The sequence below is a fragment of the Chelonoidis abingdonii genome, chromosome 9 (genome assembly GCF_003597395.2).
Source record: "Chelonoidis abingdonii isolate Lonesome George chromosome 9, CheloAbing_2.0, whole genome shotgun sequence".
Taxonomy (NCBI): domain Eukaryota; kingdom Metazoa; phylum Chordata; order Testudines; family Testudinidae; genus Chelonoidis; species Chelonoidis abingdonii.
Genome location: NC_133777.1, coordinates 30,096,560 through 30,122,779, shown reverse-complemented (window position 1 = coordinate 30,122,779; position 26,220 = coordinate 30,096,560). Strand labels below are relative to the sequence as shown.

Sequence of the window (26,220 nt, the reverse complement as noted above, 5' to 3'; positions counted from 1 at the left end):
GATCACATCCCCGTGGGTATCACTACAGGCAGCATTTGGCCTGCAGAACCTGTAACTACCCAGGAGGGTATGTGTGGTGGGAAAAACCCAGCTTGCCTTTCAGCTCCTAAACTGAGACTGCAGGAAAAGCTCTTCCATTTGTAAACTGAGCACACGGGATCAAGAAATCCCATGATGCAATAAACATGGAGCCCCACAGGTGCTCTCTTTAGTATCCTTTTTTCATAGCAGAGCTGGATGGTAAGGCAGAAATTCCAAAACACTAACCTGAAAGCAAAATTGGCCTGTAATTCGTCTTTTCCAGTAGCTGCAAGGGTCAGGACAACACGCTAATGATCAGCTGCAGGCCTTTCCTGCTAGTAAACTTACCAACAAGCAATTTGTGTTTTTTCCAAAGATATAGGTACAATATTAATATGCACATTTCTTAAATAAATGTAAGTATTGGGTGAAAGGTTGCCTTTGATTCTGAAATTTGGGTTCCTTTCCTTTAAGGCATTAGATCAAAAGGCAGGCATCAATTTAAAATGGAAAAATAAACTGATTTAAACCACTGCATTTTTATTTTGTACTATAAATAGAATTTCCCCATATTTCCCACTCCCTTACACAAATAAATGATACATATAGCTGAATGTAACTTTAGTGAATAAAATATCGGTATGAGTGACTTTTAACCATGAGGTAAGCATGATTGTTCAGAAGGCACCTCTGCATTAGGTTACAGGAGCATGCTTTACTACATAATATTGACATCTCTTTACATTTTTCTGGTGATGTCATATGAAAATAGCTCCTTTTAATCTAGGAATTACTGTATCAAATTACAATTCTTTTTGTCCCCCCCACCCCCTTTGGCATTAGAGGCACTGAGGTGATAGAAGTATGTCTGAATCAGCTTTGATTAGATTTGAGTATCATGACTATGAAGATGTAAATTTCATTTTTTGTGCACTTAACTGCCTTTCTCAGATGACAATACCACCATTCATTCAACTGTATATAATGAAAGTCTCTCTCTAGATTTTCATACAAGTGAGTGGCTTACGAGGCTCCCTCTACTGTTCTGGGTCTTCTTGACCTTTTGTCTCTTTCCAGTGGCTCTATATACAGCTTTGCAGTATCCTCTAGAGATAAGTGCATATTAGACATAAAAATAAAAAAGGAATGTGCAGCCTCTTTTCAGTTGCTAAATTTGAGAGCATGTTAATAAACAACATCAGAAAATGATTTTGTTCGTTTTCTGTTGGTATGAGTACTTAGGGAAGGTTGTAGTGGGGAAGAAAGGTTAATGTAATGTTGACAAATGCATTTTCCACCTCTGGCATGGCAGTGCTCTTATGCAATGGATGCAGCAAGCAGCATGACTTCATGGCAGCCTCATGTTGGACTGTGCAAAGGCTATAGCATTTCGGAAGACACAAAGGATTTGCAGCAATCTGGAATTGTAACAAGTGCCGCTCTGAGCAAGCTGCTTTAAGAAAAGTTTCTATGTAGAGTGGAGGGAACATTGTAACTACTTTCCAGACACCAGTACCGCCAGCTCTTGGATGGACATCTCCTTGTTCAGGTAACGATTGTACTGAGCCATGGTTAACTTTCCGCTCTTTAATGCATCCTCAATGGAGAATTCTTGGCCAGACTTCCTGTCGAGGATCACGGAGGACTCCCCAGTAGGCCCCTTTATTGAGATCTCTTCCCAGTCGCATTCCTGGCTCTTCAGCTTGACAAACAAGCTCCGTTCAATGAGGCCAAGTTTATGAGCTTCCTCTGGTGACATCTCTCTGCCGGTGTCAGGGTCTATGACCACAATGGAGCGCCGCAAGTGGTTCTCTCTCTGTTCTCTCTTGATGGCCACTGTCTTGAGGCGGTTCTGAAGTTGCTCAATCTCTGCATCTTTTTCTCTGGATAACTTCTTGAGATCTTCCAGCTCTCTCTCCAAGGCCTGGAATCTGGAGTCCAGATTCACCCCACTGTCACTCTGGGTCATGTTCCGTAAATCCCGAGCTTCCGTTGCTGTGAGCTCAATCTCGGACTGTAGCCTCCTTGTTTCCAACAGAAGATTCTGCTTTTCTAGGTGGAGCTTGTGGTTTTCCTCTCTCAAGAAATCTAGCTCCTTGGAGGATTTGGAATTGTTGAACTCCACCTCAGATAGTTTGGCCTCGAGGTGGTTGACATCTGCATCCAGCTCCCTCTTACGCCGACTCTCCTCCTCTAGGTTACTCTTCAGCTTTTGAATCTCATATTCGGTGTCCCCTTTATCCACTTGGATGCTCTCTGAAAAGACTACTTTCTCCTTGACCTCCATCTTCTCCAGTGTGAGGAGCTTCTTCCTCAGGGCTTCCAGCTCTGCCTGCAGGACTTGCCTTCGGTGCTTCTCTTCCTCCAGCTCCAGCTTGAGGAGAGAGTGTTCTTTCTCTTGCTGAGGGTCTTGCTGGAGGATCACTTTCTGTTTCACGGTTACTCTCTCTGTTGTCTCCCTCTCCTGCTGTTCCAGCTCGTTCAGCCTGACCTTCAGCCTCTGCACCTCAAGTTCGGCCTCTCTGCGGGCATGCCTCTCTTTCTCGAGCTCCTCCAGCTGGCGCTCCAGCTCAGATCTCTTCCGTTGCAGCTTGCGCAGCTCCTCCCGCAAAGAGTCTATCTGTTTCAGTTCACTCTCAATGCTCTGAGAGAAGCAGTTGATCTCTGCTTTCAAGGCAGGATCTTGCTCAAACTTCACCACTTCCTGCTGGACCACTTTCTCTTTCACTTGTGAGAGTTCCTCCTCTTTCTGTCTAATCTTCTCCTCCTGGAGCAGCCTCTCCCTCTCCAAGTCAATGTGCTTCTTTTGTTCCTCTGCTAGCTGAGTTCTCAGGGACTCCACTTCCTCCCTGGTCTTGGGGTCTTCCCGGTACTGCAGTATCTCTTGGACGACTTCCTTCATCTGCACTTGAGGTTTGGTGTCTTTCAAGGTCTTAATCTCTTGCTTCAGCTGGTAGATCTCCAGATCGGCTCTCTCAATTGCTCGGGTCCTGTCTACAATTTCTTCCCGGAGTCTCCGCAATTCCTTCTCGGTCTCAGGATCAGTCTTGTACTTAATGACCTCCTTGATAATTTCTTTCACCTCCACCTGGCCACTTCTGTTCCTCAGGTAAGCCAGCTCATTCTGGCAGCTCTTCAGCTGCTCTTCCCCACCTCGGTATCGCCTCTCCTGCTCTACCAGCTCCAGACGAAAGTTGGCTACTTCGTTTTCAGCCTTGGGATCTGGGCGCACTATCTCACGTACTTTTTCTTGGACAACCACCTTAGCGTTCTCCTTCTCTAGGACCTGGATCTTTCTGAGCAGCTCAGCCTTCTCCCTCTCATTGGAACGGCCCTTGGACTTCTCATCTTCATACTGGCGTCGGAGCTCGTTTACCTCCCTCTCTGTTGCCAGGTCTTTCTCCACCTTCAGCACCTCCTTGACTGTGATCTTGCCTTCTGCAATGGTCCGCTCCTTCTCTAGCCGTTTCATCTTGTCCTGCAGGTAGCTGAGCTCCTCCTCTTGCTTCTGCCTTAGGGTGCTCTCCCTTTCCTTGTTCTCCTGCAGCATCCGGAATTCCGCCTCCAGCTGGGGGTCATTCTGCAGCTTCACCACCTCCTTCTCAGTAACCTTCTCCTGCTCTTTGTTCTTCTCATCAGATAGCACGGTGATTTGGTGGCGCAGGAGGGTGACCTCATTTTCTCTGACTCCTTCCTGCCTCTTGAGGTCCTCCAGCTCTTCTTTCAATTTCAGGATTTCATCCGCTTGTGCCTTGTCCTGCTCAATACGCAGGACCTCCTTAACGATATACTCCTGGCCCCCTTCCTTCCTCTCATGTTCTAAGGCTCGCAGTTTCAGATTTAGGGCCTCCAGCTCATCCTGTAGCACGTGGTTCTTGCGTTCCTCTTCTGCCAGGCTCTGCTGCATTTTCTGGTAGCTTTCATCCAGCTGAGGGTCAGGCACTTTCTTCAGCAGTTCCTTCTTCAGCACAGTTTCCTGGGGCTTCTGTTTCTGTAGATGGAGGATGTCGTTCTGGATGGTTTTGATCTCCCCCTCTAGCTGCTGTCGACGCTGACTCTCGTCATCCAACTCTTTCATTATTTTCCAGACTTCCTCCTGCGGCTTCTCAGACTTGCTAGTCTGGACAGACTCCTGCATCACTTGTACCTCTGGCTGCTGTCAGTGGAATAAAGAATGCACGGTAAGGACAACCTTTCTCATTAGCAATTACTACTTTGTGTACCTACCTTCAGCATCTATAATGGTAAAACTACTGTGGGATAACTTCAAACTAATGGAGAGGTCCACTGGAAATGACTGAATATTGCATATTAGCAAGTACATGTCCCCCCGTCAAACTAGTTCATGGGTTCTTAACCACGAGGTCATGACCACCCCTTCCTTCTCAGCCAGACACATCTTCGATGGAGTAGTATATGTGGGAAGGGGGTCTGTAGGTAGCGCTCGTGAAAAAAGTTGAAAACCATTCAACTAGTGCATCCTAAGACTTGAATAACACTCCCTCACATCAAATCGGGAGTGTGATGAAATCATTGGATGAGCTAGATTGTTCTTGATGGGTGGGCTCAAATTAGGTTCCTTCTGGGTGGTGACTTCCAGGATGTGACACATTAGCTAGAACTATTTCTAGCTGGTGTACAACTATGTGCAATTCTGCTTTATTAAATACTCTTGTAGAATAAAATTGCTTAGCATAATCTACTTTAATGTATGCATAAACCTCCAAAATCCTTCACTGTGGTGCAGAAGATGTGACCATCCTGTCACCCAGCAGCTGTGATTTTTAAGAGGAGGCATAGTGCATGTTTTGGAAGGTCAAGCTCCTAGTTTCATCTTCAATTCCTGCTATTTATCAGTTACCTGCCTCAGGAGATTCTGGGCAAATTCCAGGTTCTGCAGCCTCTGTTTATTGACAGCATTAACTTCAGTGAATTTAGCAGCCAGAATTGCTTCCTGTGAAACAGAAAGGCATTCAGAGAAGGAATTGGAACCAGAACTGTTAATCAAGACTTTCTGAATAGAAACAAAACAAATAGCGACATGCAGGATAGGTAGGGAAGGCACGGCAGGACAACTGGGTATTTTTCTCCAAATCTTCCCTCTGCTGTGATCTTACTGTGTTTTGGGTTCTGTTCTATAGGTTCCACGCACAGAAATGGAGGTTACTTACCTGTAAACTGAAAGTTCTTTGAGATGGGTATTCCATACATGGGGTATGCATGCACGTGATGGGTCTTAGTGTAGAATTTTTTGGAAGCAACATCCATTGCCTGCATATGCTCCGTAGCTCTCTTTGTGCTCCCAACTGAGGGCATAATGTGCGGTGTGGGCTGTCACCTCTCCGGTTTCCTATTCTTATGACAGAGTAACAAATTCACGGGTGGGTGGGAGGGAGTGGAATACAGATTGGGATCACGCAGCTCAAAAGAACCTCCAGTTACAGGTAAGTAACTGCCATTTCTTCTATGTGTGATGGTCCCTTTGTGTTTTCTACACGTGGGAGATTAACTAGTAGTCAATCAGGTGGTGGGTGTGAGAATGCAGAAATGATAGCTAACTGTAGTACTGCTGTCCCCATAGCCACATCTGCAGCTAATGACTGTTCCAGGGCATAATGTCTCGCCAAGGTATGCAAAGAACTCCAAATGGCTGTCGTATCTCTAGTATGAGTATGTCTCTCAGAGATGCAGCTGAAGTAGCTTGTCCTCTGGTAGAATGAGTCTTTACCCCTTCAGGGGAGAGGAGACGGAAGGGGAATACCAGCCAGTTGGTAACAAAGGATATTCAAAACAGATCTCAGGTTGTAAGTCTCTGCCCAATATAGGTTGACTTCTTGATCACTTTGCTGTGGAAACAAATATAGTTTAGATATCTTTCTAACCTCCTTTGTTCTTTGCAGATGAAAGGCTAAAGCCCTCTGAAGATCCAGAGCATGAAATCTTCTCTTCAGAGGCATGTGATTTAGGAAAAAAATACAAAGTAGATGACCTGACTCATAAACCACCTTGAGTATGAATCTGGGCTGGGGGCACAGAGAGACCTTTCCTTTGTAGAAGGTAATATATGGTGGGGCCACCATAAGCTCTCTCAGTTCGCTGACTCTTCTGGCTGATGTTACAGCTATCAGAAATGCCACCATCGTGGACAGATGGGTCACAGAGCATGTGGACAGTGGCTCAAAGAGGGCTGGTCTACACTACGGGGTAAAATCGATTTTAGATACGCAATTTCAGCTACGTGAATAACGTAGCTGAAGTCGAATATCTAAAATCGATTTACTCACCCGTCCTCACCACGCGGGATCGATGTCCGCGGCTCGCCATGTCGATTCCGGAACTCCGTTGGGGTTGGTGGAGTTCCGGAATCGATATAAGCATGCTCATGGATCGATATATCCCGTCTAGATTAGATGCAATATATCGATCCCCGAGCAATCGATTTTAACGCGCCGATACGGCGCGTAGTCTAGACGTGGCCAGAGTGTCTCAGTGAGAGATGATAGAATAAAATTGAGGTCGCAGTGAGATGCAAACTTCACCACAGTGGAAAGGATCTGAAAAGCCCCTTCAGAAATCTAGTTGTGATGTGGGTGTGAAGATCGTATTGTTATTCACAGGAGGATGGAAATTGCTGACTGCTGCTAAATGCAACTGCAGGGAACCAGATGCAATATCTGAAGACTTACGGGTAAGTAGATACTCTAAGATGCAGCAACTCCTGCTTTGGGTGTGTGAATTTACCCCCATGTTGCATTAGCAGATCCAGCAACGTGGGGATGTTCCTGGGAGGTCGCACTGAGAGCTTCAACAGATCCATGAACTGGAACTGTCTTAGCCAGTTGGGTGCAATCAGGATGACTCAAGCTCTGTCTCGGTGGATCTTCTGTAAAACCTATGGTATCAAAGGAACTGGAGGGAAAGCATACCCCAAGCAACCCTTCCTTGACATCAGGTGGACATCTTCCAAAGAGTCTTTGCCCAAGACTGCTTTGGAGCACTACTGAGGAAGCTTCCAAAAGGTCCCAAGTTGGCATTCCCCATTGAGTGAAGATGTCGCTGAGAACCAAATAGTGAATCTCCCATTAGTGGTTTGCAGAAAAGTGTCTTCTCAGACAGTCCGCTAGGGAATTTTGCACCCTGGGTAAGTACGATGAAGCAGCTGATAGGGTTATGTGATGTTTGATGCATTAATTCTAGAGGGTGATTGCTTCTATGCACAAAGAGAGAGATCTTGTTCCCTCTTATTTGTTTATATAAAATACTCTTGTCTTATTGTGACATTTGGATTGGGTGAGTGGGAGGAAGGCATTACAGGCCCAACAAACTATTGAGAGTTCTAGTAAGTTATGTACATTCTGGACTCTCAGGGGGTCCAGATGCCTTGTGCCATGGGATGGTCCATCTGCACCCCCCAACCCAAGAAGGAGGCATTAGTAATGGTGGTTGCCTCGGATGTTGATGTGAGGAAAGGGGTACCTACCTGAACCTTTTCTGGTTTTGTCCATCAGACAAAAGAGCCCTAATTCTTGGGCAGAATTGTGACCGTGTCATTTATGATGCCGTTCTCTGGGGAGTACACTGAGAGAAGCAAGGCTGTAGGCATTCTAGATGTATCTTGTTGAATGGCATCACGTGCATGAAAGCCATGTGGCAAATGAGGAAAGGCAAGTTCTGAGTGATATCCTGGGTCTGAGAGCAACCTGGTTATGAAAGTGCTCAAATCTTTTGAGAGGTAGATAGACAGCAAGAGCATAATGTGTTGCCTCTATGATGTCTATGCGCCTCGTGGGGGTCAACATAGAATTTTTTTTGTGTGATTGCCACAGACATCTAGGGATGATAAAAGGCTGAGCAGAACACAGGTTGCCCTGTGGACCTCTTTTAAGAGTTGCCTCTGAGAAGCCAGTCATCAAGATATGGGAAGACTGTAAATCCTTCTCTTCTCATCCAAGAGAAGATTGGAGGAGCAGGGGAATAGCTCAGTAGTTTGAGCATTGGCCTGCTAAACCCAGGGTTGTGAGTTCAATCCTTGAGGGGGCCATTCAGGGATCTGGGGCAAAAAAAATAGTTGGGAATTGTTCCTGCTTTGAGCAGGGGGTTGGACTAGATGACCTCCTGAGGTCCCTTCTAACCCTGATATTCTATGATTCTCCAGCAGCTGCAAGTGGAAAAACCGTTGTAAACATGCTGGGTGTTGTGGCCAGACTGAAGAGGACGACTCTGGATTGATAATGGTTTTGGTTGAACAGGAATCTGAAGAACCTCCACCTGAAGGCTGGATATCTTTATGAAAATATGCATCTTTCATGTTGAGGGCTGCAAACAATGTCCTGGAATACAGGTGGACCCAACAGGAGCAGTGAACTTGGATGGGGGAGAGCAAAAATGTACATCTCCCTGGAAGACATCTCCAGCCATCCTGGAGTATGAGGAGAGTCCATTCTTGGAGCTGGTAGGGCTGGAGCCTCTCTGGTCACCCTTTGGCTCCCTTTGGGGCCAGATTGCTATCAGTACTGTCTGTGTTCCTGAAGTGGATGGAAGCACCAGGAGCTATCTATACCTCATCTTCGCCATTGGAGCAAGTGCTGGAACCACTGGATCCATACCCTTATGTGCCGCCGCCTCCTTGTCAGGAAGATTTAGTTGGGCCTAAGACCTTAGTATCTGTGCACATTGGCTCTCTTGACTCTGATGGCATCAGGGAGGGATTCCTTCTTTTTGGGACTGGCTTATTAAGGACAAGTCCTCTGTGTCTATCTATGAGAGTGCCCCTTACTTTCCTGTGAAGCCTTTTCTTTAGGCTTATCAGACTTAACCTCTGTTCCCAAGCTTGTGCTCAGAGAGGCACAGCATGCTGAGAGGAGTGAGGGAGGGGAGTCTCTGGCCCACATCTGTTTGGGGCTTCATTGCCTTCTCCAGCAGGTGTTTTCTGAGTCTGCTCCTGATCCTCATGAGTTCTGGGGAGAAGAGAGAAGCAGATGCTGCACTTGTCAGAAATATGAGCCTCAGCCAGGCAGTAGAGGCAGCGTTGATGTTTGTCACTCACAGAAGAGGAACGAGGGCAGGAAACAGTTTTTGAACCCTAGGACCTGGGCATAATCAGCCCACACCACCCTTTATGTCCTTGGGAGCATGAGGAGAGCTTCAGCACCCGTGCGGGCCAGCAGACAGCCATTTCATAACCCGCGTCTGGAGTACCAAGAGGGGCCATCACTCAAAGAAGAACAATCGTTTCCCTTCTTGCAACCTGCTCTACCAAACGCATGCAAAAGGCAGGACAACCGGGGACTCATGTGGACAACTTCAGCTGCATGGTGCAATATACAATGAAGGGTGAACTAAGATAGCCAAACAGTGGGTTATAAAGGTATAAAGTAGCTTGAAAACTTGCATGGTCTTTGTGTAGTATCTATAGCTTACACACAGAATTTTAGCCCCTAAAACCTGTCTTTTCTGCTGAAAGTCTTGTTAGGGGGAGATTTCGTTGGAACAAAGTGCAAGCTCAGGTACTTTTTTCTCACCCTTCCCAAAAATCTTTGGGATGCTAGATAATTGATCCACTAATGGTGCTGAAGAATTCCCAACCCTGAACGAGGCTGAGGTCACAGAAAATCATTGTGCGTACAATCACTGATGGCTCCTCAAAGCCATAACCCGGCCTTAGCCTCTCTCAACCCCATCATGGCTTTACCTCTTCTTTCACTTTGGCAGCTGGAGACTGGAGTCTGGGTCTCTTGTTCATGTAGCCATTCCGTCCATTTTCCATGTCAAGAATGGATCGCAACTTCTCTGCTTCCAGTTCATAGTCCTGCAAGAGAATGGTGATGTTAGAGAGGTGAGGATGCAGGCTGCCTGACCTATGCGCCCCTCCGCTTGTGCATGGACCCAAACTTACACCAACCCTTGGTCTTCTGTTAGTAGCTAACTTAGAATAATGGGATCTACAGCAACAGCAGCGAGACCTTTCTGTCTCATTGGGGGTTCCAGTTCAGGCATTGCCTGTCGTGTCTATCCTGCTAATGCACCTTCGTGGTTGTATAGTGACTTTCATATGAAGTGCTTTAAAGCCACTTGTCTTCAAGAGGGAAGAATTGACCTCTTTACATATGGGGAAACTGAGATAGACATGTTAACTGATGGGACAAAGGCCGCAGAGGGAGTTGCTCTGAAAGCAGGGATTGGCACTAAGCTGTCCTTACCTTCCCCATCCTTTTGCTCCATCACTGGGCCACAGTGTTTTGCTTTTGGCAGCCATTGCTATCCTATCTCCTATTTGGGGTCAGGAAGGAATCTCCCTCCAGGTCAGACTGGCAGAGACCCTGGTGGGAGGTTCACTTCCTCTTCTGCATGGGGCATGATTCACTTGCAGGTTTAAATCAGTGTAAATGGTGGATTCTCAGTAACACTGAAGTCTTAAAACCATGAGTTGAGGACTTTGGTAACTCAGCCAGAGGTTAGGGGTCTATTTCATGAGTGGAGGGGGGAGGTTCTGTGGCCTGCAATGTGCAGGAGGTCAGACTAGATGATCGTGATGGTCCCTTCTGACCTTCAAGTCTCTGAGTCTATTGAGAACACCTCTAGTGACAGAATCACACTTCTTACCTTCACTGCCTGCTGGTACTGCTGGGCATCAGCAGAGACTTTCTGTACCTCCTGCTCCTTTCGTGCAATATCACCCAGCAGCGTCTATAAATGGACAAACGGCACAGGAAAAGCAAGGACCAAGCAGTAAGGCATTTTAGAGGGTTCCAGTTAAAGCTACACCTAGGGGATGGTCTGAATTCTTTCCTTGGTTTCCTCAGTTCTCTAAACATGATTTGAATGGGTGCAGCTGCCCCTCACCTATTTTCTGGCTCATTGGAGGGTTCTCTCCCCACTGGGATATGTGCCCCCCCAGGGTAGTACTTGTGGGCAAAGTGCATTAACACTGAATAATTTTGTATTAAGGACAGCACTAGATTTCAGACTGAGGTGCATTTCCAGTGCCCTACCTCTGCATTAGCTAAGCAGGAACTCTTCTTCAAATGAACAAGGACTTATTTACTCCCACTGTATCTTTAACCCCTGTTGTAGCCGCTGCTGGCCTCTCCCCATGCAACAGTTCTGATCAGTGTTGGTGACTGTGAATGTGAAGTGTGGGGAAGATGTAGAGAGGCTCCCTGCAGCATATGGCTCAGAGGAGAAGGAATTACCATTTGGTTCTTCAGCTTTGTTTCCACTTGTTGGATGTTGTCCGTCTCCTGTGGCTCATAGTTCAGAATGTTACAAAGGAACTGGTTGACTTCATTGTAGCCGGAGCGATAGGTGGAATAGGATGATTTTGCTTTCTGCAGGGTCTGAGATCTGGAAGGGGGGGTATGAGATGTAATACTTCCCAAGCTAGTGCAGTTTCTGCAAATGTCTCTGGCCCCACCCTCCCCTGGACACAAATTTGGGGCCTGAGTTTTCCCCCAGGAGGAGTCATCTTCTGCAGGATCCTACGTAGTATTTCCTAGGAGGTCTTTTCTTCAGGTCATGTTAAAACATGCTGTGGTTTTATACTCCTTCCTCCACTTGCAGATCTAAGTCAGGGAAGACGGTTGTGAAATTCAGCTGTGCTGTACATAACAAAGCACTCCATACAGTGCCCATCTTTCACCAGTCTATCAGGGACCGCAAGCACCAGCAGTTTGTCAAGCCACACTGTGATTAGATCTGAGGATGTGGTGGAATCCACGGTGACAATGGAATATAACTATCGATAGACATGGTGGCATACAATGCGCCTGTCCAAAAAGGGTCTGTGTTCTGAGAAACTTAGAATCCAAAAATGTGCATGCAATACAGCACAGACCTGACTAAGTTAAAGCAAGCAGTGGGGTGGGGCCAGCACAGACCGTGTCATTGCCTAGTTGGGTATTAAGGGGACGACTGGGTGGTGGAGTATGTGGCAAACAAGTGTTGGGAGGTTACGTCAGGCATCTGGCACAGTGTGAAGGCGGATGGGTAATGAAGAGTGGATGAAAGAGGAAAGGAGTGTGGGTAGAGTGTAGATAAAGGAAGTAAGAGGTGGGTAAGGACAAATGTGTGCAAAGCCCTGAAGGGGCTTGATTTTGATGTGGAAGGGAGATGAAGACCAGTGAAGGGAGGAAACCTAGTCAGAGACAGGAGGGAGAGGCTGTGCTGGAGGGGAATTCATTCATCCTTTCTTCAGACCTTGTGGATAAAATGGCCAGCCTTGTAACAACTCAGTCTCCACTATGAGAGCACTTAGCGCCAAAGGCCACCCAGATCTGCTCACCCTACACATGCTGAAGAACCATCCATGCCTCCTTCCCTAGACCAGTAATGCCAAACTCCCATCAGCTCTAGATGCATCCATGTTGTTCACCCATCCCTGTATCCCTAGGGACCATATTGCAATTCCTCCAGACTTGATTCCATTCCTATCAGTTGTGTTCTGTTGTAAAAACCCATGTGCTAGGAGACGAGGGACTCCCTCTCCTAACCTGTATCTCCAGTGCTCAGCCAACAGCCTGTTCTGGAGCCTCACCTGTGGTCAATTTGCTTGCTGAGGTTGTTGAAGCGCTGGTTGAGTTTGTGGAGCTCAGCTTCCTGACGTTCGAGGTCGGGGCAGTGCTCTTGAAAGCGGCTGGCAAGGGTGCTGGAGCATGTCTTTGTTTTTTGCAAATTCTGCTCTGCCTCGTTAAGCAGAGACCTCTTGGACTGCAGTTCCATGCCCATGGCCTGGAATGGGAGCAGGAGAACGATAGGGTTGTTAGACAGATCCTAGGCTTTCACCAAGTATCTCTCTGACATAGCTTAGCTGCAGTTCTAGCTTTAAAGAAAGAAGTTTGCTGGTCACTCATGAGTGTTCCTTGCATTCCTACTCCTCTAACCCTGTCACCCCTGAATTCTTTGCTACCCCATGCAATTGCACCCAGATCATGGCTCACAGAATGAGGGAATGGCAAATATTACTTCAGCTCATGTGGTTAAACCAGTTAGGAAAAGTTGGCTTCGTGCAAGATTTCTCCAGTATGCAGGATCCTTCTTTTGATCTAAGTGATGCACTGTTTCCCAGTCCTGCAAAGACCATGGATGCAAAGCAAGAAGGAAGAGCGCTAGGCCTACTTTCAGTGCAATGAGTGTGGTGCTCTGCATGAAAGTGCCCTTCTGTTCCAGCAGCATCCGGTGTGGGCATTGCAGGTGATGTTGGAAGATGACCAGGCTTGTGCTAATGCTGCAGAGGCTGCTGTGTCCTGGCTGTGGGGGTGACACTCAGGCCCCAGGCCTGGGGATTCTAGATAAAGGCTAGGAGCCATCCAGCAGATCTGCTGGGGGAGGAAACCACCTCTTTCTTGTCTTGACTTCCCCCTTTTCTTAATTTTTAAGTAACAGTGTTTGTGAAAAGTGCTGAAGATTTAAGTCTTTCGTCCCTGTCACTGCAATAGCTTTTGCATGCTTGCCTGCACCCTGTTCCTGAGAGACAGCCTCTAGAGGCTATTGGGCACCAGCACATTGAGTTCTTCGCCTTTCCATTGAGCTTACCCACAAGGATGCAGACTGGGATAGGTGACCCATTGACTAGGACCTAGAGGTCGCTACTTAACCAAATGGTCCCTGAGCCATTCTGTCATCGGAATTCTAATGGTAGCCTTATAGTCAAGTCAGTAGTGCCTGCCAGGCATTAGAATTTTGGTTTGGTAAGTAAGGGGCGCTCGTTTAAGGGATGCACGTTGGTGGCAATGAGGCAAGAACCATCCCTGTGCCATGAGCACCTTGTGCTGAGAATCCCTTGTGCTACAATGAAGTCTGTACAGAGATCACCCATTGTCAAGCAACCTCTCTATCTCAGGACTGCAGACACATTGATGAAAATGGAATGAGTCCAAGTCCTCTCCACCTTTGTTGAAGATCATCTCTGCTAACTCGTTGGTGTTTTGGCTGGTCCCTTGAGCGGACACCTGGGCCAGGTTTTCTAGTGTATATCTGTTTATTGAGCATGTTGATAGGTTAGAGAACTGGCTGAAGAAACCACTTACCAAGAGCTCCTCTTTCTTATGATCTAGGGCTCCCAAGTCCTCTGGCACAGTATCCTCTATCACCAGTTTGTTTTCATATGCAGACAGCAGGTTTCTGCCTTGCTGAAGGCTCTTCTCAAGGCGATTGGACACATCCACCCTGTAAATACAAGAAGAATGTTCTTGCATTCTTACGCCACTGCTGAAAAGTCTGGATTAAGCCCAGAGGAAGCCATAACATACTTTTCCTGGGCAGCACTGAGCAGCTGGACCACTTGGTCGTACTTCTTCTTAGTGTCCTCTACCTTGTTCCTTACCAAGGCAGCATTGCCAGTGTTGGGTACTTTGTCAATAAAGGCCTCACACTCCTGGATCTTCTTTGCTTTCTCAGGCTCGATGCAGCGGACCTCATTGGAGATGTTCTGCAATGAGAAGAAAGTCCTTACAGCCACTGAACAGGGCTCTAGCGACCGGATGACGAATAAGGCAGCGGCTCCTGGCTACCTTGGGCCAGCAGGGAGGCTTGAACTGAGGCAGGCTCCCTGTTCCAGATATGAGGGAAGGATTTTGTGCCAGGTGGGTCTCAGCCTGCAGAGACAAGGTGATGTTTCTTGAGGGCATTTAGGGTCAAACAGCAGCATGTTGCTCTAGGATGGCATTTCTTTGTAGGATCATGCCATTGTGATGCAGGGATGAAGCTGCGAACTGTGTTAAGGGTTTTGGACCCACACATCCAATATTCCCTCATCCACCCTATTTTAACATTCAAGACTCTGTCCCCTCCATTCACCATACCTCTATCCCACTAGTATTCTTTCCATACACTGAGGCCCTTAAAGAATAGCCCCTAGCTGTTATGGCCATTTCATCTTACTGGGTGTTTGTTTTCTGACCCCATCACGGTGGGAAGAGAGATCTGAATTTCCTGCCAAGACAACGGCAGAGGTCTCATCACTCAGAGGAAGAAGCTTGGCTTGCTTTATATGTTCAAGGAATATGCCAGGGCTGTTAGTGGAAAAGGAGAAACCATCTAATTGCATGCAAGCAATGATGCTTTTGGGAGTTGGTGCATGAGGAGCAATTGCATCTAAGAATAGTGATATTTTGGTACTTTTCCTTTTCTTTCCTAATACAGGGAGAGGGTTTTTTATGGAGTTAGGCTTGCAGCTGTGCATTGGCAGCCATGAGATTGGTAGCTGAATAAACACATTCAAATTACCTTAATAGTCTTAGGGCAATTCCCTAGCTGGCTTTTCTGCTGTTGTGTTTCCTGTACCGAGGTTGCTTTCATGGCTCTTGCTACAGTGATTAGCCTATGAGATGGGCAAATGACCTTCCCTACCTTCTTCTCCATGTCTGTTACCTTAAGGTCCTTTGAGCGCTCAGCACTGTCCTGCACTGCCCGGCTGTGCTCCAGTGGGGGACGTAGGTTTGCTGTTATTGCCTTCTCCTGCTTGTCTAGGTCGCTTTTCACTTTGTCTAATTCTGCTAGCAGCTGGCGCACCTGTATGGATGCAGCATCTAGATAACCAGAGGATGTTGGGTTAGAGGCCATGGGAAGTAGGGGCTGGACTAGACTCAGACACAGAGAGGGAGAGCTCGGTGAAAACCAAAACCCCAGCTCCCACTATCGCAATCCTGCCACCAACCCTAGGACTCTGCAAAGGCTTTGTCAAAAGGATCCAGGTGTGAAGACTCACCTCCAATACCGTCAGCCTTCAGCCCTTCATAGCGTTGCTGCAGCGCATTCTTGCTGCTGGCTGTCTTCTGCTTCACACTCTGATACTGACTGGCAATGCTACACAATGAGACAGTGTGTGAATTGAGGTTAGGACCTGTTCCTTCACCCTTTAAGTGCCATATGCATCCAGTTGGCCAGAAACATCAGGACTGCCACCCAAGTGCCAGCTAACCTATTGCCCCTGCCATAGGGGAGAGCATTTCACCATAACCAAGGGACTTCTCCTAGTCATAAGGGTGCATCTCCTTCTCTAGACAAAGCCCTAGATGGTGGTAGCATGACCCACCCACAGTTGTTCAGCTGCACTCAGACCCTAAGGGTGGGCAAATCTGGTGTCCTTTCCAGTCCCCCTGCAGAGGAAGTGGAGAAAGGGGCTGCCTTGAATTGCTCTCTAGCAAGCTGGTTCTGGTGCTAGTGGATGGGCAGAGCAGGGCTGTTGGGTTCTGGAAAGAGCCACTTCCTCCTCCCTTGGCAATAGCAGGGTTGCCATAAGATGGAGACGTGCAGGGCTGTGAGGGGAATCTAGGACAGTCCCACGAACCCCTGTTCTGTCAAAACAGCCCCTGAATCTGCCCGGTGATGTCTGTATTTGTAGCACTAAGTGTGAATGGTCACGGAGCACATCTGAATTCTGGTCACATGCCACCTGATGCATGCTGAGCATACGCTAAGAAGCTGCTGCAGCTCACAAAGTGCTTTATCAAGGAAGGTTAGCGTCCTTATTTCCATTTTCCACAGAGAGAGAGCAGCCTTGACTACTGAGGAGCTAAGTATATTTAACAGCTTCTTGCTGTGTTTATCTCTCGGGATGGGAAGGATTTAGGCTTCAGAAGAGCTGTGAGCACAAACTGCCTTGGTCAGGCCTTAACCCCAGAGCCTGGCCCAGTGAAGCACTTTTCACCCCTGTGCATTCATTTCCATAATTCCATGTTGTGTTGGTTCAGAAAGAGCAAAGTCCTACCCACGTGTGTCTTAAGCTCAGCAGGAAAGAGAAGGTCCAGTTACACCCTAGCTCAGGCTACACTGAAAAGGGTCTGATCGCACGTACTTGTCAGTGAGAGCTAGCGCTTCGGGGTCTGTGGGAGGAATCATGAAGCAGACCCCTGGGACGTGGATCTTGTTTCCTGAGTTGTCTGTTACATCCCAGATGTCACCGTTGTTCTTAGTCAGGGTGTATCGGGCTCCACGGGTAACCTGGCCCTAGAGCAGAAACCAGTCACAACTGCCAGTCAGTTAATAACCACCACCATTCTGGTCTAGTGCATGCCGACCTGAGAGGGACACAGGCCAGGGTGGGGTCCTGTCTGGCTATCCTGGTTAACGCGCAGCCCTATGGCTTTTCACAGGCAGGCATGTGTTCCCACCATCAGCTGGGTAGTAGAGGTTCTTAGAGAAAATACAGCTGTTGTTCCCCTTTGGGGGTGGTTTGACTGACTTGCCTGCTTGCAGGTTATGAGCTGCTAGCACCATCCCGTATGAGCAGACACGCTACTGCCATCTCTGCAATCCTCAGCGTACCTCTCTGCAGCCAGGAGTGTGTTGAGCTTCCCTCAACAAACTCTAAATGGCCACAGTAAGCCTCAGGTCCCCTACCTTTCCCTGGTCCCTCCTCTGCTTGCTAGCAGGAGAAACAGCCCTGGGATCTAGCTGCTAATTTCATCTGGATGTGGGATGGGTTAGATACAGAGTGCTTATCTTCAAACCCTGCATGTGGACCACATAAGCCCCTTCAGGATACCACCACCTTTAATCCTCCCAGTCCTGCTCCCTCCCCCTGCTTGTATCACTTTACAAGGGCTGGTTACACCAAGGAAACGCCAATGTGAGGATGGGGTTGAGGCAGCACAATGCAAATAAATGCCCTTAAAGGGGCTAGTTGGGGCTGGCAGGCTACAGCCCTGCCTTTTGTTTCTGTGCTGTTCATTTCCTTTCCTAAATTGCACGCTTGGGGCTCCGGCGTGGGTAATCTCTCTCCCCTGCTCTGACAGGCTGCTTTGCTTCTGTCATCCTGTGCACTAGCTCCTCCAGCATTGCTGTCACATGGCACTCAGCCAGCAGCACGTGCAAAGGATCATGGTGGAATTTATATTAGCAAAATGCCTGGCAAAGGGAGACAGAGAGGTGCTTGGGGGTTGAGTTTAATTAGTCACAAAAGATGCCTGTGCCCTGTTGTTATCCTGGACTGGGCTACAACCACCAGGAAGCTGCACAGCTTCTGAGTGTGACAGAACAGCCAACCTGGGAGTGCTCCACAGGCTACAGGTCAAGGAGGCTCTAACTTCAGGAGGCTTCTTATACAGTGTAGTGTCTTGAATCCATTGAATCTCTGTAGGAGAAATGACCCTCAAGGCTAGTTGTGTCTAGCTGCTGTCACGAGCTACCATCCTCCCCCACCACATCTCCTCTCTTTTCCAGGCAGGGCCAAGGCCTTGGCCAGAATAAATTATATTTTAATACCTAGGCACAAGGAAAACTCTCATTCCTAACCAGGTTTCCATTGAGTGGGAGGCATGGAATGGGTGAGCCATTTTCCCTGCAGGGCCGTGCCCCCCGGAGCCCCAGGATCCGGTTGTCAGAGGGAAGGTTTACCTCCTCGCCTTCATAGTCACAGAGTGCCTCCACAGGTATGGGCTTGAGTGGGCTCTCCCGGCGGTACTTCAGAGGCAGCACCTGCAGGCTGTGCGTCTGCAGGGACTTCACCACTGCCTCATACTTGTCCAAGGCCTTCTCCTGGTCCTAGGGGGAAAGGAAAAGCCGTGATGAGGTGGGAGGTTTAAAAATGTGCCACTGCTACCTGTGGACCACTGGAGGGCTGTGCATGTGGCATGTTGGCCATGGATAGACCTTTAGCGCCTGAATGGGTCGTGGAGACTGCTGCTGGGACAGCCTAAAATGCTCCCTTGGGTCCTGGCTGACAGAGCTGATTTGTAAAGCTTGGGCATCATCTCAGCTACTCTGGCCCTTTTAAAAGAGCTGTTTGGTGTTGAATATTCATAATGCAAAATATCAAGAAATATGAATACATTCTTCTCAACAGTGACTCCTTCCATCCACAGAGGCTGAGGTGCTGTTCAAGACTCAGTCTCCTGCTGGCATTTCCTATTTCCATAGGCAAGAGGCACACTAAGCGGAGGACGTGAGCAACCTGAAGGGGAAAATGTGCTTGTCTGCTCTTTCCTCCCCTTAACTGCTTTGCGCCATTGCAGCAACTGAGAAGTCCAAAGGAAATGCTTGTGATGTCAGTGGGGGAAGAGGGCTTGTGATGTCAGTGGGGAGAGGGAACAAGAGGAGGGACAAATATGAACTTGTCTTTGTTGTTCAGCATTCACCAGTAACACAAACATTGAGGGAATGTGTAATGAGTGAGGTGTGACAGCCAGGGGACCAGTGCCACCTAGGGAAATAGTAGGGTGAGACCAGTACAAATGCGGCCCCAACCAGTAAACTTCTCTAAGGACATGTCTGTGACCAATTATCAGAAAGAAAGTTTGTTTGCTGGGTCCCAGCACCTTCCCTGCCCAGGATCATGTGCTTACCCTCAGCCCCAGCCCCCAACTTGTGGGACGAGCGCTGAACCAGAGGCTGAAGAGGGATCTGGGGGGGTTGTCTGGTTTGGAGGCATGGGGAAGGAGGAGGGTGGCTGCCTGCACTAGGGTGGCGGCATGTCCCTTACTGCTGCACTCCAGCCTGGAAGCAGCCCAGCTGCTCTGCCTGGCTTTTCCCTGGGTAGGTTAACGTTTCCCTCACGCGTGGTTCTGCCAAGTCCCGTGACAATCTAATGATGCTCCCAACCTGGGCAAGTACGAGTGTGATGGGAGAACCAGCTCAGAAACAGTTCAGCCCCACGCTCCCTTGTCTCGTCATGAAAGGTGTAATAGCAGGCCAAAGGGGAAGAGGGTGTGGCCAGCACAGAACAATAAACAGGTGAATACAGAGGGACAGAAGTGTCCAGGCCCCAGCACCTGCCATGGGCAGAGACTAGGCAGCCCACCGGCCTGCCTGCACCCTTCTAGGCAGCACCTGCTCTGATGCCACAAAGGTTTTTCCCATCACCAAGGTCAGTGTTGTGCTCATCTGCTACTGTGCTGCTACTCACATCCAGCTCCCTGAGAAGCGACTCTAGCTGGTATCTGTCCTTGAAGTCAGGGTTGTATTTCTGGTCCAGGTCTGTGTCCACCTTCTTCAACAGCTCCTGGGCATCCGTAGCATTCTTCTGGAACTGCCGGAAGACCAAGCAAGACTCTTGTTTAAAAGAGAGCCCCCAGCTGGCAGAGGCATCAGACCCCTGCATGGGCCCACCACAGGTGAGTGCTGTGTCCCCTCTGAGCGGCAGTGGGGCGGCCTGCGAGCCTGGACTAGGGCCGAGTGAGCCCCAGGGCAACACGATGCGTGGGGGTGAGGTGGTTCCTTTGCAGCTCCACCCAGCACTTCCTCTGCTCGGTGCTCATTGGGGGTGGTTGAGAATCTTGCCCTGTCTTTTCATTTCTCCCCAGCGTTGGGCTGATCCTCTTTGGTACTAAGCTGGAGAAGTCTTGCAGAAAGAGTCTGAAGTGCCCTGCAGGTGCTGAACTGCTTTTTCTCAGTAATCCCCCAGCCCCCAAGGGGTAGACACCTGAGTGTGTCTCTTGCTTGTTTAAAGAGACTAGTGTGGATCATTCCTCCGGCTATTACCAGACCTAGGCCCCTGCTCTTTCTCTGCCTGTCTCCCTGCTCGAAGCATCTGCAGGGCTCCATGCAGTGCCCGATGCCACCGGCAGGGAAGCAGTGAGGGCCTTGTTCAGCCTCTGCCTCCAGCCAATGTGAAAATATTGCACTGGGATTCCTCCAGCGCTGCCCTGCCCCACCCTAGGGATGTGGGGAGTGCTTTGATTGTTGAGTGGCAGGACAGCCTGGCACTTGCTCCCTTCACCATGCACTGTCAGGGGCCAGCCCCAAACCTGCATGGCAGTGATTACCCTGGGGAGGTGCAACGCGCCTGTCTGAGAGACACCCTCAGGAACTGATACCACCACCTCATTTCCCATCTGCTCTTGCTCTGTGCCCTCCCTCCCTCAGCTGCTTCTGCTCTCAGCACCCTCTGGAATGTGTTCTTCCCTGTTCCCAGTCAAGCCCAGAGCTCCTGGGCACGAGAGCATGGAGGGCTCCAGGGACTGAACTGCTCCATGGGGTAGAAAAGGGAATTCAGACAACAGAAGGCAGTAAATGAGAGAGGGGTTGCGGGGTTCATGCTTGAGGATTTCACAGCAGAAGCTCTGCTCTCTGGGAGTCTTTTTCTGGGGTTATCTAGAGTGTCTGAGCCTCATGTTCACCGATGCATTTATCCTCACAATGCCCTTTGGAGGTTGGGAAGTATTGTCCCTTGGCACAGGTGGGGGATGAGGCACAGAGAAACTCGGGCCCAGAGCCTCAAAGGCTCTGTTTGTTTCAGAGACAGGAGTCTAAATACCTTTGAGGATCTGGGCCTGTGTGACTTGCCCAAGGTCACAGAGGAAGCCTGTGGCAGGCAGGAATTAAACCCAGCTTGCCTGTGCCCAACCACAGAAACAACCTTCTCCTCGTGAGTGGCTTCTCCATCTCTTGATAGCTTCAGAGTGAGGCTGGGGCCTCTCTGGCTGATGTACTCTAGTCAAACACAGGTTACTATACTCAGTACAGGGTAACTCTGGCCTGTGCTACACAGTCAGCTTGCATGATCAGTGATCCCTTTGGGCCTTGAAGTCCATGAAACTCCCGAGTCTAGTATCCTGGCTTTTAGCATGGGCAGATAGACATTAGAGCACATGGCGCTTGTCCTCTGCATTCGCAGATCCCTCAGAACACAGCATCTGCTCTCCCAGGGCCCACTGAAAAGTAGGAGCCTTCCCAGCCTTTGGGGTCTGGTACCTGGTGATAGTCCTCCATGAATTTCAGATGGCTTTCCTCACAGATCAGCAAGTTGAGATATTCCTTCCAGTCAGCATGGACAGCCTCCATGTGAGCCTATGACACAATGGGAGCAGTGGGCATGTTACAGAGGCTTGTCACCTGCCTCAGTGGGTTAATATCAGCTCCGGAGAAGAATCCCAGGAAGGGATTTACTCGGTGACACAATCATGAATGGAGTTTGAGACCAAGAATAGTAGCAATGCATAGCAGGAGCAGCACATTAGCCAGTTTTCCTCTGGGAGCTAAATTCTCTCTTGGTGTAATGCCACTGGAGTCAATGGAGATCCTCCAGGAGTGAACCTAACTCCACATGCTTGTTACCCAGGGGAAAGTGCCACCTTCCATCTCCACTGAACGAATCCTTGTGGGCAGCCTAAGGCCAGAGCCAGAAATCCTCATGTCTGAACAGAGCTGCTCGGCAGAGCGGGCCAGAACATGGGACACATTTTGGGGGACAAATGTGAAAAAATGTCATGTTTTACAACAATTTTTTTTTTTTTAAACAGCTCTGCTTGTCATGGGAGGAACAAGATAACAGGCCTGGTGGAGGTGGGTAGTTGGATCTGTGTTTTCCCACTGTACCCGATTTATACACTTGCAATTGAGGGGAGCCTTTTGGTTGGCATTTGGCAGCTCAGGAAGCCATGCAAAGCTGAGGAGCCATTGCAGGGTGAGTGACAATACAGGACAAAGGGCATGGGAGTTTTCTCCATGGAGTGTCATCTCAGGGTGCTGGGTCAGGGTCAAGTAGGCATTTCCTGGATGGGATGATGTTCTCTCCAGGGTATTCAGGGAAAAGATATACCCGTTAGCATTCTCTGGGACACTCACCTCAATGGGGTTCTTCCCAGGATGGTTTTGGGCTAGTAGGTGGTCTCCCTCTGCATGCAGTTTGTTGACAGCCTCCTCTCTCTCTTCTAGATTGCGGTTGATGAAGTTCTAGACGGAGGTAATGAAGGTGTCAGGCTCAGAAGGGAATGTGAGGAGGGGACTTATTGCTAACGCACCAGAACACAGGAACCCAGGCAACAGAAGAGGGAAGGGACCCCTTGCTTACACTCCAGATTTTACCTACCTTAAAATGAAAAGATCTGACTCCTCAGTGCACTCAAAACAGAGATTGCCTCAAGGCCAGGAAGCCCCAACCCTGCCCTGCTGCATTTTGGCCTCCTCCTTTCCTTACAGCTGCTTGTAAAGTCTCTGAGCTGGATTCTCTCCTTGCTCCCACCAAGGTAAATCCAGAATGAGCAAGAGGAGACTCAGGCCCCATGTCAAGACAGATATTTTCATTCTTTTTTGCTTTAGGGCCAGGTCTGTTTGCATATGTAATAACATCAAGCCTTAGCTCTTACCCAGCCCTTTGCATCAGTAGATCACAAAGTACTTTACAAAGGAGGTCAGTATCGTTGATCCCATTTTACAGATGGTGAAACTGAGGCACAGAGCTGGGCTGTGAAGTCACCCAGTTGGCCCAGGTCTCCTGAGTCCCAGTGCAGTGTTCTCTCCCTTTGGGAACTCTGCCTCTGCCTAGTAGTGTAATACACCTGGCCAGTAGGAGACAGCTGGTGAGATAGGCAGGTTTTGTGTACCAGAGAGGGTATACACATACCTCATACTGGCGGCGCCGGCTGGGGTAGTCCAGGTTGCGGTCACTCCAGTCGTAATGTATTCTGTCCTTGGCCTGCTGATCCAGCCAGTAGAGCTTGTTTGTGCAGCGCTGCATGTAATCCTGCAGGGAGTTCAAATCCTGCTGCCGCTGCTGGGACCCTGACTGTCAAAGGAGAGGATTACAGAGGGTCAGAGCTCACCACCCAGTCGTGGAATTGGAAGAGCAGCCTAAGGAGGCCGCCTACTCAGAACTTTCCTCTGGGTGGGAGGGGTGATTGTGAGGGCTCTGCACCCCCCCACCCCACCAGCAATGAGCAACTCTAGGCAACGCGTCTCCCTCCTACACGTCCTTCACATGTGCACACACCCTCGCCCCAGCTCTCTGGTGCTTAGCCACCAACATCCGGTCTCCTCAGGGCTGAGGGAGGTTCTTACCAGCAACTTCTGGTATTTCACCTGGAGGCTGCTCATATATTCCTGCAAACAAAGGAGAGAAAAGCCAGGCATGAGAAGGGCTGAAGAGCACAGCTGGAGTGACTCAAAGTCTGTAGGGCAAAAGGGGCTGGATCTAGGAGGGGACATGTCAGGGGACTGCCACTGTAAAGTTAGGGTCCATGCGTGAAATTCAACTCTGGGTACAGGTGTGGCTTCAGGACACCCTGCAATTGGGGGTATTTGGACACACGGCTTGGTTAGGGCCCATGGCACTGCAAGCAACTTTGAGTGTTGCTCTCCTCATGTCCTTGAAAGCTTGTCCTTCCCTTGGGTGCGTCACTTCCAGCCTGGCCTGTGGTTCCTGTTGCTTGTCCTGTGCTCTGCAATCCCCTGTGTAGGAGGTGCTGGGCGGGGGCAGGGTAGAAAGAGCAGAGGCTGGCACGTGCCACAGAGCGAAGACTGGCATAGGGAACACCAGCGAGTAAGGCAGAGAAGGACCCTACCTTGTCCCGTTCCTTGCTGATATGTGGCCTGATGGCCATCACCTCATTGTGGAAGATGTTGTGCTCTTCCACTTGGCTGTTGACTAGCGGCAGGTCGGTCCCAAAGCCCTGGCTGTTCAACGTTTCCTGGTGCACAGAGAGGTTAAAGTTAGCAACAGGCATACCAGGAACCACTCTCCAGCTCTTCTGTCTGCCTGGCTGTCTCTGATAGGAGCTAAGGCAGAGAGACCCCCAGCCTAGGGTGCCCTCTTCTGCTTCATTACAGTGGGGAATTTGGGAAGTCTCACAGGAATCTCTGCTCCTGGAAGACCTAGAAAGAGCCTTGGCTGAAGCACTCAGCATCACGGACGGTGCAGGGATCTCTGAGCCAGACCTCCTCTTTTCTCCCACCGCGTCACGTCAGAGCAAGGGGCACTCAGCACCTCTAGGACGAGCTTCTCAGAGCAGAGGCAGCCCGTAGGTCTTGCTGCTGCAGCAGGCCCTCAAGAGCAGGTGTGAACATGGCCTGCTCGCAGCTATGCAAGGGTGACCCATTCTTAGCTACAGGGTGTCAGCTGTGGCCTGGGCTTTCCCCCTCCCCCACTTTTTTACAGCATTGCATGATTAACAAGCTGCCTCCTCGAGTGTCTATTGCCAGGTGCTGCCAGAGGGTGGGCACCCCTGGCGAAGATCTGATCTAATATAGCAGTCTCCATGCTCCTAGGAAGCAGCCTTGGATTGCATTGTGAAGGGTCTCTTCTCCAGAGGCTAAGATGGGCCTGCTGGGAGTTTGGCTAGCGGCGTCAGTGGGAGAAGGAGCAGCCCAAGACTGCAAGGTGCTAGGGGACGAGATAGGTGGCAGCCACCACCTGTGATGTGAATGCTAATAACCACTGCTTGGCATTTCCCCAGCATTGTACAAACCTCCGTCACTGCAAGGGCCTCTTCTCTCCCCTGCTAATGGGCCTGTTGCCCTTTGGAGGCAGCGGAGCCCGTGCAATGGGCAGAACTGCAAGGCCAGCATGGCCATCCTAATGCAAAGTGCTAATTAAACAAGCTGCAGCTCAGGCTGGATTTGGGGATTTGCAAAGTGAAGCTGACTTGGCAGTTTGAATAGCAGCAAAATCAACAGTGTGGAGCGACCAGTTGTCTCTGTTATTGTGCTGGATCTGGCTAATGAATACAGCAGGCATTGTAGGCCAGCCCTCGATAGGAGGGAAATTGTCCTTTCGTTCATAAGAACTGACCCAAAGTCCCCGGGATTGTCTGAATAAAATGCAATTCTGTTCCCAGTCACCGAGCAGCCACGAACAGCAGCGGAGGGGATTAGAACCCGTAAGGTGTGGCTGCCACACACCCCTGTAGCATCCATTTATGCCAGACTCTCAGTTCGTGTCAACTGGCACAACTCTCTGGACCTGTGCTGATTTACACCAGTTCAGGATCTGCCCCTTTGTTTTTCATGCTAGACATAGAAAAAGTAATGTATCAAAGAGAATGAGAAGAGAATAAAAGAAGGTGATGGGGGAAATAGCAAGACAAAAGCTAATACCTAGCTCTTATATGGTGCTTTTTTGTCTGTAGATCTCAGAGCACTTTACAAGGGGGGTCTGTGTCATTATCCACACTTTACAGATGGGGAAACTGAGGCACAGAGCAGGGAAGTATCTCACCCGAAGTTAGCCAGCAGGGCAGTGACAGAGCTGTGTGTGGAACCCAGGTCTCCTGAATCCCAGTCAAGTGCTTTATCCACTAGGATGTACTGCCTCCAAAGGAGGCTTTGCCCATTTTTTGTCTAATTTCAGGCATTGGTAGATGGCTACCAGCATCACTTAACTTTAGCAGACAGGGCAAACTGTGATAAGCCTTGATTAGCAGTGGGGCAGCTTACCCAGGTTTCAAGCAGGTACAAGCTACACTGGTAAAATAGTGCTTTGCCCTAGGGAGCTCCATTGGTGCAGCTTCGCCCAGTGGCTGGCCATGGATGGCTGTCCTCAGGGCAGAT

At 49.2% G+C, this 26,220-nt stretch overlaps 1 protein-coding gene across 1 annotated transcript in view; it reads right to left on the bottom strand.

The window, feature by feature from the left end:
* Positions 1-843: 843 nt before the first annotated feature.
* PPL (periplakin) overlaps positions 844-26,220 on the bottom strand; it is a 52,455-nt gene continuing 27,078 nt past the window's right edge. Inside the window, exons 5-22 of the mRNA XM_032794710.2 lie at positions 24,237-24,362; positions 23,734-23,775; positions 23,300-23,461; positions 22,522-22,629; positions 21,649-21,744; positions 19,862-19,984; positions 18,355-18,501; positions 16,814-16,965; positions 15,725-15,822; positions 15,388-15,545; positions 14,268-14,446; positions 14,046-14,184; positions 12,554-12,747; positions 11,214-11,364; positions 10,624-10,707; positions 9,713-9,829; positions 4,883-4,975; positions 844-4,177 (exon numbers count right to left, since the gene is read on the bottom strand). Of these exons, the coding sequence (XP_032650601.1) occupies positions 1,517-4,177; positions 4,883-4,975; positions 9,713-9,829; positions 10,624-10,707; positions 11,214-11,364; positions 12,554-12,747; positions 14,046-14,184; positions 14,268-14,446; positions 15,388-15,545; positions 15,725-15,822; positions 16,814-16,965; positions 18,355-18,501; positions 19,862-19,984; positions 21,649-21,744; positions 22,522-22,629; positions 23,300-23,461; positions 23,734-23,775; positions 24,237-24,362 (4,830 nt within the window). The 3' untranslated portion in view covers positions 844-1,516. The remainder of the gene's footprint in view (positions 4,178-4,882; positions 4,976-9,712; positions 9,830-10,623; positions 10,708-11,213; positions 11,365-12,553; positions 12,748-14,045; positions 14,185-14,267; positions 14,447-15,387; positions 15,546-15,724; positions 15,823-16,813; positions 16,966-18,354; positions 18,502-19,861; positions 19,985-21,648; positions 21,745-22,521; positions 22,630-23,299; positions 23,462-23,733; positions 23,776-24,236; positions 24,363-26,220) is intronic.